The sequence below is a fragment of the Amia ocellicauda genome, chromosome 14 (assembly GCF_036373705.1).
Source record: "Amia ocellicauda isolate fAmiCal2 chromosome 14, fAmiCal2.hap1, whole genome shotgun sequence".
Lineage (NCBI taxonomy): Eukaryota > Metazoa > Chordata > Actinopteri > Amiiformes > Amiidae > Amia > Amia ocellicauda.
The window spans coordinates 16,746,975-16,761,604 of record NC_089863.1 but is presented as its reverse complement, the minus strand read 5'-3'; the positions used below and the strand labels follow the sequence as shown (position 1 = coordinate 16,761,604).

At 40.5% G+C, this 14,630-nt stretch overlaps 1 protein-coding gene across 2 annotated transcripts; it reads left to right on the top strand.

Annotated features, from left to right (window-relative positions):
- Window positions 1-4: 4 nt before the first annotated feature.
- Window positions 5-12,630, top strand: LOC136767840 (butyrophilin subfamily 1 member A1). Of its 2 annotated transcripts, none has more exons than XM_066721874.1 (9): window positions 5-843; window positions 1,534-1,693; window positions 2,708-3,055; window positions 3,425-3,691; window positions 5,283-5,399; window positions 5,913-5,939; window positions 7,036-7,053; window positions 8,215-8,232; window positions 11,728-12,630. In XM_066721874.1, exons 2-9 carry the CDS (start codon window positions 1,621-1,623, stop codon window positions 12,264-12,266), a joined length of 1,407 nt encoding a protein of 468 aa, XP_066577971.1. In that variant the 5' UTR covers window positions 5-843; window positions 1,534-1,620; the 3' UTR covers window positions 12,267-12,630. The 2 variants fall into 2 exon arrangements, with proteins under 2 accessions (XP_066577971.1, XP_066577972.1); XM_066721875.1 differs by lacking the exon at window positions 5-843 and adding an exon at window positions 850-1,053.
- Window positions 12,631-14,630: the final 2,000 nt, after the last annotated feature.

Here is a 14,630-nt window from a genome sequence, read left to right as displayed (position 1 = left end):
TGTCAGCCAACAGGGAGGTGACTGACAGACACAGAGAGAGAGAAAGTGAAAGTGAAGGAGAAGTGCTGCTCTTCAGAGCCGAGAAATAACCCGTCAGGACTGAGACTCCGGCTTGTGTTTGTGTTCATGACAGAGCAGCAGATTTCTGTGAAGAACAAGCAGAGAGGAGAGGAGAGGAAGGACAGGGTCACACACTGCAGTGACTGACAGACACAGAGAGAGAGACAGAGACAGTGAAGGAGAAGTGCTGCCTGTGTGCGCAGCTGCGGCGCCATTACTGAGTGAATCTGCGCTTCAGCTCCTCCTTGTCTCGGTACTGGATTACAGACACAGAGAGAGAGACAGAGACAGTGAAGGAGAAGTGCTGCCTGTGTGCGCAGCTGCGGCGCCATTACTGAGTGAATCTGCGCTTCAGCTCCTCCTTGTCTCGGTACTGGATTACAGACACAGAGAGAGAGACAGAGACAGTGAAGGAGAAGTGCTGCCTGTGTGCGCAGCTGCGGCGCCATTACTGAGTGAATCTGCGCTTCAGCTCCTCCTTGTCTCGGTACTGGATTACAGACACAGAGAGAGAGACAGAGACAGTGAAGGAGAAGTGCTGCCTGTGTGCGCAGCTGCGGCGCCATTACTGAGTGAATCTGCGCTTCAGCTCCTCCTTGTCTCGGTACTGGATTACAGACACAGAGAGAGAGACAGAGACAGTGAAGGAGAAGTGCTGCCTGTGTGCGCAGCTGCGGCGCCATTACTGAGTGAATCTGCGCTTCAGCTCCTCCTTGTCTCGGTACTGGATTACAGACACACAGCCGCCCGACCGCCTCTGTGACGTCACGCTCCTGTGCACAGGTGACTCTCAGCTTCACTTCTGTCTCGGAAACTTTCTTTATATCCACCTTTGTCCAAACAGCAGGGTCTTTCTGTGCGTGTTTTCAAACCTTGTATTTGTACTTATACATATACAACATTTACTTTAACTTCCCTATTTTTAAAAAAGAAAGTAAAAGTGCCACTGAAGTTGATTTCCGGGCGCCATTGCTGCTGCGTGTCGTCTTGCTGGTATTAATGTCGGACACATTGAATACATACGCGTCTCTGGTCTAAAATGGCAGCATTTACAGCTGAAGAAATGTGTGCACAGTGTAATACTGTGTAATCTTGTGTAATATCAGTAAAGATCAATAAAAGGTCTCTATTGAACAGTTCACTCGTGCAGCGCAGACTCAGGACAGGAAAGCGCGGCGGTGAAGACAGACTGACGTCTGATAGTTGAGATAAATGAAGAGCTGGATCTCCCCAAATATAATATAGTTAAAATATAGTGTTACATGTTCTCGTAAAGAAGACCATTTGGGAATTATTTCACAACCTTTGTTGTTTGTTATTATTCATAAGAATAATTTGTGAAAATCAATAACAGGCCGCATGTGTGCACAGACACGAGTGCAATGGCTGTATCTCCCAATCATAATAGCTGTTTATTGTGGTTATTCAGTGCAGTACACACAGTTTCTAATGTTACACTTTGCTGTTCCTCAGTTCTTCCTCACCTGGGCTCTGAGACACTGCTCTCCAGCTGGGATTGGCCTGCGAGTCTGTCTGTCTGTCTGTCTGTCTGTCCCAGGGATGAAGTCTGACCGATCAGAGTGGCTCTGTGTGATTGTCCTGCTGCTCCAGCAGACCTCAGTGTCAGGATCAGGTACAGTGAGGACACTTTTATTCTCCATAATGAACTGAGCTCAGACACTCAACAGCAGGGCTTCAACACAGCACAGCAGCCCAGCGCAGCTCAGCTTCAGCTTCTGCACCAGAGACACAGTCACTGCACAGCTCACACCAGTGTCTTTTTCACACATTTAACTTAAATCTTGTTTTTTTTTCCACAATTATATATATATAATATATATATATATATATATATATATATATATATATATATATATATGGGACCAGTATTTATTAAATATATATATTATATATATATATATATATATATATATATATATATATATTATATATATATATATATATATATATATATATATATATATATATATATTAATAAATACTGGTCCCACAGCTCGGACCAGTGAGAGCAGACACAGCAATGCAGTAGTGTGGGAAAGCCTGTGTTTTTCAGAAGGGTGTGACTGCGCAGCTTCCCCTCAAGACACGTGAAGTTCTGATCCATAGACGTTGATTGGACTTGGGCTTCTATGACAAAAAAAAACATTAACAATATATTACCTGATTCATTGGGAAATTAAGAAACGTGACAGTCATTATTAACGTAGCCAACATCGCTAATTAACAGCTGAGTTACTCTAAGGTACGGTGCTTAAATGAAGGCAGAATTAATATACGTCATTTATTTGTGTCTCAGCTCCACTCCCCAGTGTCAGTTCTCAGCTCCTGCTTTAGCTTCATGTTGGCTGGTTAATGATGGCTAATGTCAGCCATTCTTATTTCCCATATAATACAATACTAATATATATTACTTCCTATATTCTTCTGTAGAATTGTACATAAATATGATGTACTGTATTATGTACTACAGTATTCTACATAATACTACACACATACTGCAGTGCACTGTTGTATACTGTAGTATCATGTGATGTAGTATAGTACTTACTACAGCAGATACAGCCATTACTGCTCCTGTTTCATAGTGATATCACTTGAGCCAACTGTGTGTTATTTGTCTCTCCAGAGAGGTTTGAGGTTCTTGGTCCACGTTACCCCATTGCTGTTCACCCTGGAGAAGACACTGTTCTGCCCTGTTACCTCTCACCCAACATCAGTGCTGAGGGCCTGGAGATCAGGTGGTTCAGAGAGGACCACTCAGCCCCTGTCTGTCTCTTCTGGTACAGCCGGTATGACTTCGACAAGCAGATCCCGTCCTACAAGGGCAGGGCTGAGCTTTTCCCAGAGGAGTTCAGGAAAGGCAACGTGTCTCTGAGACTGAAGGATGTGCGCGGCTCTGATGATGGACTGTACAAGTGTCTGGTCGAGTCTGCAGACTCGTATGAAGAGGCTCTTATTGATGTGGTTGTCAGAGGTGAGTGGTTTATCACAGTTATTAGGATCATCATGCACAGCATCAGCTTTTCTAGTTTCTTGTGTTTTGTCAGCACTAGTCCTTATGAGTCACTGATGACATTATCTCACTGACAAACAACTGGTATAATACTGTGCAGACAATATTTTCTGATAGTATTAAATAGTATTGGTTTTAAATTTTATCTGTAATTGTACTATTATCTCTGTGTGTTTTCTTGTCATGTTGTTTTCTGAAACTGAAGTTTTAGATTGTTTTGTATCCTTTGAAAGAGCCCAGCAATGAAACAGTTTTTTCAAAATGTTGAATGACATATGTGTGAATGATACAATCATCTTTTTAATCTTGTTAAATGTCAACTGTTGACAGGCCGGCCCTCAGTGTCCCTCCACTCTGAAGGAGGTCAGACCCGGCTGGAGTTCAGGTCAGATCCGTACCCTGAGCCTGCAGTGATCTGGACAGACAGGGACGGACACGACGTCACATCACTGTCCAACACCACAGTGCAGAGAGACAGTGAGGGGCGTCTCAGTCTGAGGAGCTTCATCCCAGTCAGACAGGAGTCCAATGTCTTCACCTGCCTTATTAGAAGTGCAGGATCTGAACCAAACTGGGAACCACAACTCCACATATCCAGTGAGTATTCACTATAGACTGGTTTTCTGGACAGCTGTCGTGGTTGAAGTTGCTTTAGTCATCACAGTATTCGGTGAAAGATGCTGGCATTTGTTATACCGTTACCTAAACTGCTTAACTGATCTGTGATTTCTTGGTATAACTCGATCCAACAACATTTTAAATGTATATTTTAATCAGGGGTGTCATGCAGCTAAATGTTTTTTTGGGGCGGGACAGTCGGAAAACAAATTACGATTGTTACAAATGGATGGTATTTAATGCTTTTAACCACATCTGTAGGGTTATTTTAAATGTAAGTGTACTTTAATGTAATATGGTGTGAATACTGTATTGTACAAACTATAAGAACAATTAGATCAATGTAAGTGCAACTGAAGCTTTTAATAACTAAAGCATTTATTTGGTCTTGTTGTACTATTTCTGTTTTAACTTTATCCCCCTCAACAATAATCACCACCTCCTACCTGTCTGAACCTCACTGGTGCTGCTGCTGATACTGCAGCTTCAGGGGAGACTTCAGTCACTGGGGCTTTAAAATCAAAACTTGAATACACTGCTCTGCATCCTCACTCAACATACTTTTTTTTAAAGAGGGAAGGGTCTAAAACAAACAATACTAGTTTCGTTTTTCCTAGTACTAGTTTATTTCTGCATCTACACACAGTTGCCCTCCAGATTTATTTATACCTTATTCAGTGAAACAAAATGTTGGTTTTAGCAATAAAAACAATGTATAGTGGTTCTTTTTTTTGTACTAAATACATACATATAATAAACACTAATCATTATTAGATATCGCAAAAACATTTATTGGATTTGAATATTTAAATGGTAATTAAATATTTAAATGATTTATGGTATGAATAATTCTGAACTTCATTTTTGAACAAATATGCAAATACTGGAGAAATACTGAATTTCTGCTGTTTTGTCATTCATTTATGCAATAAATACTGAATGTACACTTGCATTTATGTTGCTGAAACCCACTGTAGAAGGATGTGAATAATTCTGGAAGCAACTGTATCTGTGTTAGTAGTATTACTATAGCTCACTTTCTTCTCTGACAACTTACGTTTGGGAATTAAAATGCAGGAAAGCACCTGAACACTTAAATAAAATACAAAAAGTAAAATGATTGACGCAATGTGTGCTGTACACCCAAGTTACACAAAAAACATTAAATGTTTACTTTTTTTTAAATGATGTTTATTGACACATTGTCACTGCCTAAAACAATAGTACGATAAAACAACGCCTATATTTGTATTTTCTGAACTATTGTTTTAAGCAGATTGCGAACTGATTGAAAATGGAACATTACCACAGAAATAAGAAATTACGGGTTAAAAAACATGTTATAGGCTACTAAATTTAACAAAACAAAGACTGCATAATATATATATATATGTGTTTCAAACTGCCAACGAATAAACAAGATAAACTAAAATGTCTAAACAAAGTGAATTTTAAAGAGCCTGTTCCGTCTCGTCCCAGTGCTGTGTGGCTTCATCAGTAGGGATCAGGCCAGTGTCTGAGGAGCTGAGTGTCAGTTCCTGTGTGTTAATGCTGCTGTTCTGTTCTCCAGGGGACTTCTTCCCTAACCCTGGATGGATGGTGTCTTTATTCCTAATGGCAGCTCTCACTGTTGTAGCAGTTGCTGTAGCTGTCCCTCTTCTGCTGATCCAATGGAGACGAATGGACAGTGAGTGATCATTCCCCATGTCTCTCTGACTGCTTGTCTAAGAAATTGTTTAAAATACCAATATATTACGTTTCATGTTTTGCATGGTGTATCCAACTATTGGTAACCAGATGCAGTGTATGCCGTCCGTATGAAATACTGTAGAGCCCCAGATCCTTTCAAAGTGCGCTGATCTTGGAGACCTATAGTAGGTGACTTCCTGTCAGAACCACTGTCAGCCTACAGCAGTTGTCCTTCTTTCTCCAGGTTTTCACATCTTTATTGTTTCTATCTCTGTCAGCCTAGGGGGCCTGTGGCAGCCTCTCCACATCATTTCACATACTCTGCCTCTTGGAGCTTTTACACTATATTAATATAATAAGATTACTAGGAATTCTTACACAGTTATGTAAAGGTGTTCACTCCAGGACTGTGCGGTTTACTTTTGCGCTATGTGACTGTAGTGTGTATCGTAAAGCACAACCAAAACCTGTAACTAGTGTTCCTGATTCTGCCTCCTGTATTTCTCTACAGAAGAGGAGATGCTGTGGGCATTCAGGGGTAAGTATATCAATCAGGAGTGATTGTAGTGTCATTTTCTCTAGACACTCTTTTCCTTCAGGGTGTTCAGACATCGATTTTCTCAGAATACTGCAAAGTAAACATTTACGATCCATCTCTTAGATCTATACTATTTAAACAAAGCTTTAGAAGGCAAATGTGTATTTTCTATAATTCTATTCCTTTGACAATTTTGTTTTTTTAAATGTTGTAAGGAAAACAAGGAAACATCTTGAGTTTGTTATTTATTAATTTTAAAACTAATGTATATACATGTATATTGCAGTGTTTTAGGCTTCAATGATATGTGGAATCACCAGCACAAAACAAATAATGAGAGATTGTCGGGGTTTGCAACAGAGCACACAGAATACATTTTCTCCACTACTTCTCATAACTACTTCTACACGGCGGGAACCGGGGCACCCCAGTATATGTCCTTGCACCCTGTGACCAGCTCCCCCTGTTCCCACGAAGGGTTAACCCTCGATCCCGGAAACTACAACAATGATTCCACGCTAATTAACAATAACACACATCCAACACGAACAGCCCCACCCTCCAACACAGAGAACTGACAGACTATATATATCTACAGCTCTGGAAAAAATGTAGAGACCACTTAACATTGATTTCTGAACGATTTTTCCAGAGCTGTATATAAGAGAGAGAGACACTAATAATCCATGCCATGTGTGACATCTTCATTTTACTACTTAAACAAAGCTTAAGAAACTCAACCATGGAGTGGAGGGCTGTGGGCTCAATCCCAGGTGGGGGACACCACTGTAGCACCCTTGAGCAAGTTACTGTGCCTAGATTGCTTTAGTAAAAACCTAGCTGTGTAAATGAGTAATTGTATGTAAAAATATTGTGATATATTGTAACAATTGTAAGTCACCCTGGATATGGGCATCTGCTAAGAAATATTACTAATATTTCCTATTATTCAGTTAACAAAAATGTATTACTGTATGTGTGTATATATAAATATATTATAAGATACATTGTGATACATGTTATGTATAGGTATTGGTAAAATATAGCAACACTTTTGTTTGTTTGTGAGTGTAATGGATTGTCTTGTTGTTTTCAGCTTTTCTTGCAGAGAACGGTAAGTACTGTATTATTAATTTCAGAAGATACATATATCAGCTTCTGTGTTAGACACTACTATTTGGTGTTTGTGAAATAATGAACTAAATATTAAATAAATCAAACACCATGGAATAGCAGTTTATTGGATCAGCAGTTAGTGAACAGCTGCACCCAACAAGATTAATTAAAATTCCAATATGATTATAAAATAATCCAGTCTCACTATGGACAATGCCACTTACTCTATTGAAAAAGGCACTAAAAAAATTGAAACAATTTCAGTCTGCACTTGCTGAAGACAGTACTGGAAACATTTAAACACTGGAGACATTTAATGTGGGATTTAAAATATATACATATATTTTTATGAGTTAGTATTTTTTTTAGTATTTAAAAAAAACTTAAATGTAGAAATTCTTCCATAAATATACAGTACTGTGCAAAATCCCTGACTTTGTGCAAGTGTACCTAGAAGAATTGATGCTGTTTTGAAGGTAAAGGGTGGTCACAGCAAATATGGATTTGATATAGATTTTTATTCTGTTCACTCACTTTGTTTTTAGTTAATTGATAAACATAATCTATTAACACATCTATTTTTGAAAGCATTCTTACTTTACAGCATTTTTTCACACCTGCCTAATACTTTTGCACAGTCCTGTACATCTGCATGTATGATGCTTGCTGGGTGCCTTATGTCGTCCTGTGTGAGCTGCATTAATCAGTATCACTGGCTGCCTTGTGTAACAGTAACAGTATTCCTGTGCCTAAAATTAATAGTAGAAATGCCATTCCAATTCAAATAGTTGAACATCCTTAGGCCAAATGTTAAGACCTAATACAGAAAATACATAAACAATCTTCTCCCACATTCTGTGTATTATGTTGTAAGTCGCCCTGGACAAGGGCGTCTGCCAAGAAATAAATAAATAAATAAATAAATAAATAATAATATAGCCACTCGTTATTAATGTAACTAAGGCAATGGTTTCTAATTTTAACAGTTAAAAAGACAGTTTAGGTGTTTTAAGTGATGTTCACATTCTTGTTTTTTAAATTCTAAAAAAGTAAACTTTGGAAATGTCTTTATTCTTATTTTAAAATAATTATGTGTTGCAATTAGGTTAGAACATGAAAGTACTTTTACTGCCATTAATGAATGCCTCATTGTTTGCAGGTAATCAGTGGAAATGGGGTAAGTGTCCTACTGTGTTGATGTGAGATATGAGACAAACCCAGCCTCTGCTTCTCTCACACAGCTATTGGTTCTGTTGTTAAAATACTTCAACAGAAACATCAGGAGTCAATACTGTATGGTTACATGCATTATGCTGTTTGGTTGCATGATTCCCCCCTGCCTGCCTGTGCTGTGTGTATCTGAGCCTCGGGCAGTGCCGCCCTGCCTACCGGTGCCCAGCACAGCCCCCGTGTCCCTCCCTGGCTCTGGGTCACGGCGTGTGTCTCTATAGGCCCGTGCACAGTGGGATCCAGGCTGCAGTCTGGGTGCTGCCTCCTCCAGCAAGACCTCACAGGGTCTCTATAGAGAGCAGCTGCAGACTGGCCTCCTCCTCTCCAGAGGGCACTGCCATGGCAAGCAGAGCCTCAGGGCTGTGTGCTGAGCACTGCCCCCTACAGTTTCATGTGTGAGAAACTGTGAAATATATCTGGTAATATAGTGAGAGAGGCAGAGATATTTAACTGTGAATTAGAGGGCTTTCCCCAGGCAGGATAATACTAGTGCAGTCTGTGATTCCTGCCTCAATAGGCCTTTCAGTGCTAATGCTCACAGTGGTTTGACTTCTATAGATGTGTGAAAACATCATAATATCCCTAAATGATCAGAGGGGAGGGAGTTCAGCTGTGAGCTCTGTGTCCTCCTCCCAGCGCAGGGCTGATAATAATGTACGGCTCAGACAGGAGTGTTGATGCAGACGGGCAGTTGGGCTTCGAGGACCAAGTCAAGCCCTTACAAAGGCTGTAAAAAAAAAAAAATCACCCGAGGTTATGGCACTTCATCGTTCTTTTTCCCTGTCTGTGATCGGGCCACTACTCAGTTCTCTGACTTCATCCAAAGCCAGCAGTCCAGGGCTGTCGTTTTCAGGCAGGGTCATTATGAGTAAGAGTCGTCGTTGTCCAGTGCAGGTCAGTTCACAGATTGGGGTCTCAAATCCATTACCCTTCTATACTGTTGTCTGATGAGACACAGGTGATGCACAGATGTGCGCCAGGTATTTCTCCAGAGATCATTGAGGAACTTAATCTTCAAATACTGCCAATCATTAACTGCTCCCCATGGGGTGTCACACATGATACTGATCACACAGGGACACAGCAGCTGATTGTTTTACTGGGAAAAGCATTTGTATATCAATATTATTCCTGCTGTGTGCACAGTGAGTGTGCGGTGGGGTATTTACCTGTGATACCTACCAGGGGCAACACCAGGGTAGTTCTTGGGGTGGTGGGTGTCCCCCTAAATCTATCCACCTCCCTACAGCCAGTAAGTATATCAACCACAATACGCTGCCCTTTTGTTATGGGGGTAAAAAATCACCAAATCTCCAGCAAACACTTTCAAATGGAAACGCCTCCTTTGAAATCCATGTCTAAGTCAACCCATGCAGTATAAATTGATGTACCTGTACTTCTTTCTGTTTTAAAAAAACAAACCGCAACAAACATCATCCAATTTCTGACAAGTTCTGGTGTTTACAGCCAATCACTGCAACAATAGCAATTATTGGAATTACTGCAGCAAGTCCAGTGGCAACACTGAGCCATTTTTATTGCAGCCTTCAACAGAGACTCACAGGATAACTGTTAAACAGGTCTGGTCATGATTAAAATCAATAAATCAGTCATTGTATCTGCATCTGTATTGTATGCAGTTAACTGTAAGCCTTTCTCTCTGAATTTTACATTCATCTTGGGTTAATTTAATGAAATGAAAAAGTAAAGACTGATATGTTGAGTAGAAGAGAAACAAGCGGTGCTAGTTGTAATGCAGGTACAACGCAAGTGTGTCAGTGTGTCCAGCAGCTGCTGTGCTGAGCCGATGGACTCGGGTTCAGGTTTGGGAAGCAGCTCAGTGATCTGCGCAGATGGATGCATGTTTTGATGTCAATACGTTTTATTTCACCTGAAGCTACAATACAATCAGTTCCGTTAAAAAGCAAGTCGTTGTGTGTCAGACTCTGTTCACTGACCGGGACATCACAATAGTAAGAAATGCTCGTTTCATTATTTCTGTTTGTTTAGAGGCTATACACGTTGACTGGGATATGTGCTAATAAAGGCAACGTACTAAATATATAACACACATCTCTGAATAAACTTAACCACAAATACGATGGCTTATCTAAAGATAGCGCTTCTTCAGTTGTAGATTCAGGACAGCATTGCAGTCCCAAGTTAAGTGTGCAGTTCATGGTATTTAATTTCGATACTCAGTCCATATGAATCAAATCAATACAGAAGTGACTGTATCCTCTTCACTTCAGTGCAATATAAATGTAAACAGGAGGGGGTTGAACTTGTGGATGGGGGGGGGGGAATAAAAAGAGATGGCCTTTGATTTTAGATCTTTATAACTATTATTAACTTTCACTAAAATTAATATAATTATTGCACCATTATTAAGGACTGAATGTGTCCAGTTGTTTTGTGGACACCCTGTCTGTCATTTATCTCTGGAAACTATATTGTCTTGTATTATTATTTCCTATTGCAGAGTAGAGCTCATAGAGGAGAGAGAGGGAGGAAACTTTAGACACTTTTGAAAGGACGAGTGAATAGTATTTCCACAATGATGAACACAAGCCCTGTTTGCTCGTCAGCACTGGGCTGTGTGGTGATGGTTGGTCTGATGGTGTTGTCTTGCTCAATGGCCTGCACTGTGAAAGAGGGTCAGGACCTCGTTAGCATGTGGCTGCAGATAAACCAGCTCGTCAGCTAAAGTCAACAGGAGTCGCATCACATGCATGGATGTGTATTCATTATCCTCGTCAGTTACTGTCAAGTGACCGTGGTCTGTCAATAAACATATATATTTACACCACGATCTGCACCAGCACTGCTTACATACAGAGGAAAGCGCATTCAGTTCGTTAATAACAGTAACTGAAGCCTCGGCTCCGCCGGTTTGAGCGCCGCGTCGCTGTTTGTAAAGCAGCCGCTCAGATCCGCCTGAGGAGCAGCAGCGACGTGTTAAAAACACAGAGACACCGTGACTCACCTGACGAGACAGGACTGTGTCTGTGTTATTATCTGTGCTTCACACCATCAATACACGTTTCTGTTACACACATTAGGAGGAGCTGGACGTGTAGAGACGACATTATATTCACACCAGCAGCGGCCAGTTAACCGGCTCTGAACAGAGGAAACCGCATGAACTGCACAGATACATTCACTATGAACATGAAACACACAGTTACATGTCGAAATCATGGATCATCCTGAATGAATCATTAACTCAATCGGATACTTACATCTCTGCATTGACGCTCGGATGTAGAAAAACGGCACAAAGGAGAGGAGGTTTGTTTGCAGGTTTGCAGGAGAAAATGGCTGCCTAAGGACATTTGCAGAAAATGTGATGAACTAAATGTTAAACACTTGAACACTAGAGGCGACACGTCACAAGCTAAAGGTCTTTCTGATCCCAGTGTTTCCTCTTGTTTTCCCACAGCTGATGTGACTCTGGATCCTGATACAGCACACCGTTACCTGACCCTGTCTGAGGATGGGAAGAGAGTGAGATGGGGAGACGGACAGGATCTCCCTGACAATCAGCAGAGATTTGATTACTGGTCCTGTGTCGTGAGCAGAGAGAGCTTCACCTCAGGGAGACACTACTGGGTGCTGGAGGTGAATGGAGGGTGGACAATAGGAGTCACCAGTGAGTCTGCAAACAGGAGAGGATGGATCAGCTTCACTCCCCAGCAGGGATACTGGTGTCTGGACTGTGTCTCCTCTTCTCTCTCTGCTCTCACTGACCCTGAGACCCGCCTCCCTCAGACTCTGCGTCCCAGGATGCTGGGGGTGTGTGTGGACATTGAGGAGAGACGGGTCTCCTTTTACACAGTGGAGTCCAGGGCTCATATCTACACCTTCACTGACATGCGCTTCCCTGAGGGACACAAGATCTATCCTTTCTTCTGGACCTGGGATAGAAACAGAGACCTTGTGATTCTGCCTCCTGTTGAGACTGAAACGGGACATTCATGAGAAAATCGTTATTATTATGATGATGTCGCTCTGTGGCTCCTGCGCTTCTATATATATGTTGTAAAATAAGTGTCTCTTATTAATTCAGTTATTAGTTCAGCTCTGCAGCCTCACGGGTTTCTGACCGAGTGAAACACCTTCGTTCATTTAGGAAATCAACACGTTAATAACTTTCTCATTATTACTATGAATATCATGTATCATGAAATAAAAGTGTGATTTGCTTGATTTTGCACTGAAAAAACGAAATAAAATTTGAAAATGGGAGATTTTTCAAACGTTATGACCCACATTGAGAGGTTTCTATTGCTATTGGAAAACGATTTGTTTTTTTAATAAACTTAAAAACCTATATTTACCTCAATATTGTGATATTTTGTCCAGTAACGTAATTGAATGAAAAGACAAACTCGTACAGAATATGGGTTAATTGTAAGTGCTGCTGGAGGCGGGGCTTCAGTCTTGCTGGCAGCGAGCGGATTGGCTGGAGCTGAAACAGCGCTGCGCTCTGACTGGCTGGTTTTGAGGCGGAGTGACGTGCGGATCCTGCTGACGTCACTGTAGAGAAATGGCGTCTGTGCTGTGGATTTGCTGTCCAGTAGCTGCGAGTTGAGCTTCATTGCCGTGTCTGTAGTGACATGATGTCCCTTGTGTCCACAGCAGTGTCACAAAGACACAACACTGTCTCTTACACAGCGCTTGATTCAGCTGCTCTTTTGATAAGGCTGTATGTGTTTATGTATAGTGTGTGTGTGTATATATATCTATATCTATATGTGTGTGTGTGTGTATATATATATCTATATCTATATATGTGTGTGTGTGTATATATATCTATATCTATATATATGTGTGTGTGTATATATATCTATATCTATATATATATATGTGTGTGTGTATATATATATCTATATCTATATATATGTGTGTGTGTATATATATATATATATATATATATATAATCTCAAACAATCGGATCAGTGCAGCCTGATTATTATTTTATTTATAGCAGACGTTGGTCTTGATCTGCTTTGTACTGCAATCTGCTGTCTGACTACATCAGTGTTTGTGCTGCTGACTGTCATAGTGCAGCTTCTATAAACGTTTCCATTTGAATCCCATCCCTCATGTCTTTATTGTTAATGTTATCTTTACAAGTCATGAATACTCCTTAATTCCACCTAATTTGTATAAAAAGGCATGTTTTCTTCTCACAGTAAATCAATGTGCATGTTTCTCACACAGCACCGTACCCAATGTCACAATGTGTCTTTATTATTCACTCAGGCCCCACCTACTGCTCTTCTTCACACGGTTCAGTGTTTGCTGTCACAGATTGATCTTTTTCAGTTTCACCCTCATTTCATTATTTGTTTCAAATGTATTTTCTTTTACCCCCAATAGTAATTGTTAATCTCTTGAGTTCTCATGTTCTCTTTTCAGTTTGTGTTTAAAACAGACACAACTGACCAGTTCTGTGGTTGGTTATGCCTTCAGTGCGGACACAACACAATAATACAACATCCATAAATCTGTTTCAATCATTTTTATTTAAAGTATCAATAACAAATACATTGTGTTGTATAGTCAATAACACAAGCCTTGTTGGGGTTTATTTTTGGTAATTAGTACTGTATCAAAATATAATCCTCCACAGCTGAGCAGGTCTAGTATTTTCTATTAGTTTTAAATACTATTGGTTTTAAAGAATATCTGTAATTTTACTATTATCTGTACATGTTTTCTTGTAATGTTGTTGTGTGATGCAAGACGTTTTCTGAAACTTAGGTTTTAAATTGTTTTGTCTCCTTTCACAGAGCACAAAACTGAACCCGTTTTGTCAAAATGTTAGCTGACCTATGTGTGAATGATTTTTAATGTTAGTGAAATATATCAATTGTTGATGAACTCATAAAGCTGTGGTAACTGTTAGCAGGCCGGCCCTCAGTGTCCCTCCACTCTGAAGGAGGTCAGACCCGGCTGGATGCAGGTCAGAGGGCTGGTACCCTGAGCCTGCAGTGATCTGGACAGACGGGGACGGACACGACTGGAGAGAGACAGTCAGGGGCGTCTCACTGTCAGCAGCTCCATCCCAGTCAGACAGGAGTCCACTGTCTTCACCTGCCTGATTAGAAGCATAGATCCTAAAATAGACTGGGACGCCCAACTGCACATACCCAGTGAGTATTACATATTTACACACTATTTTGACTGTTTTCATGCTCAACCACTTCAACTCCAGATGGAAAAATGAAAACCCTTCCCAGGTACCAGATTTGAAAGATGATGTTTTAACACCTGAAATTGCCTTAAAATGTAAATATTTGATGAATGAAATACAAACAATTTACAAAAATGTGTTTT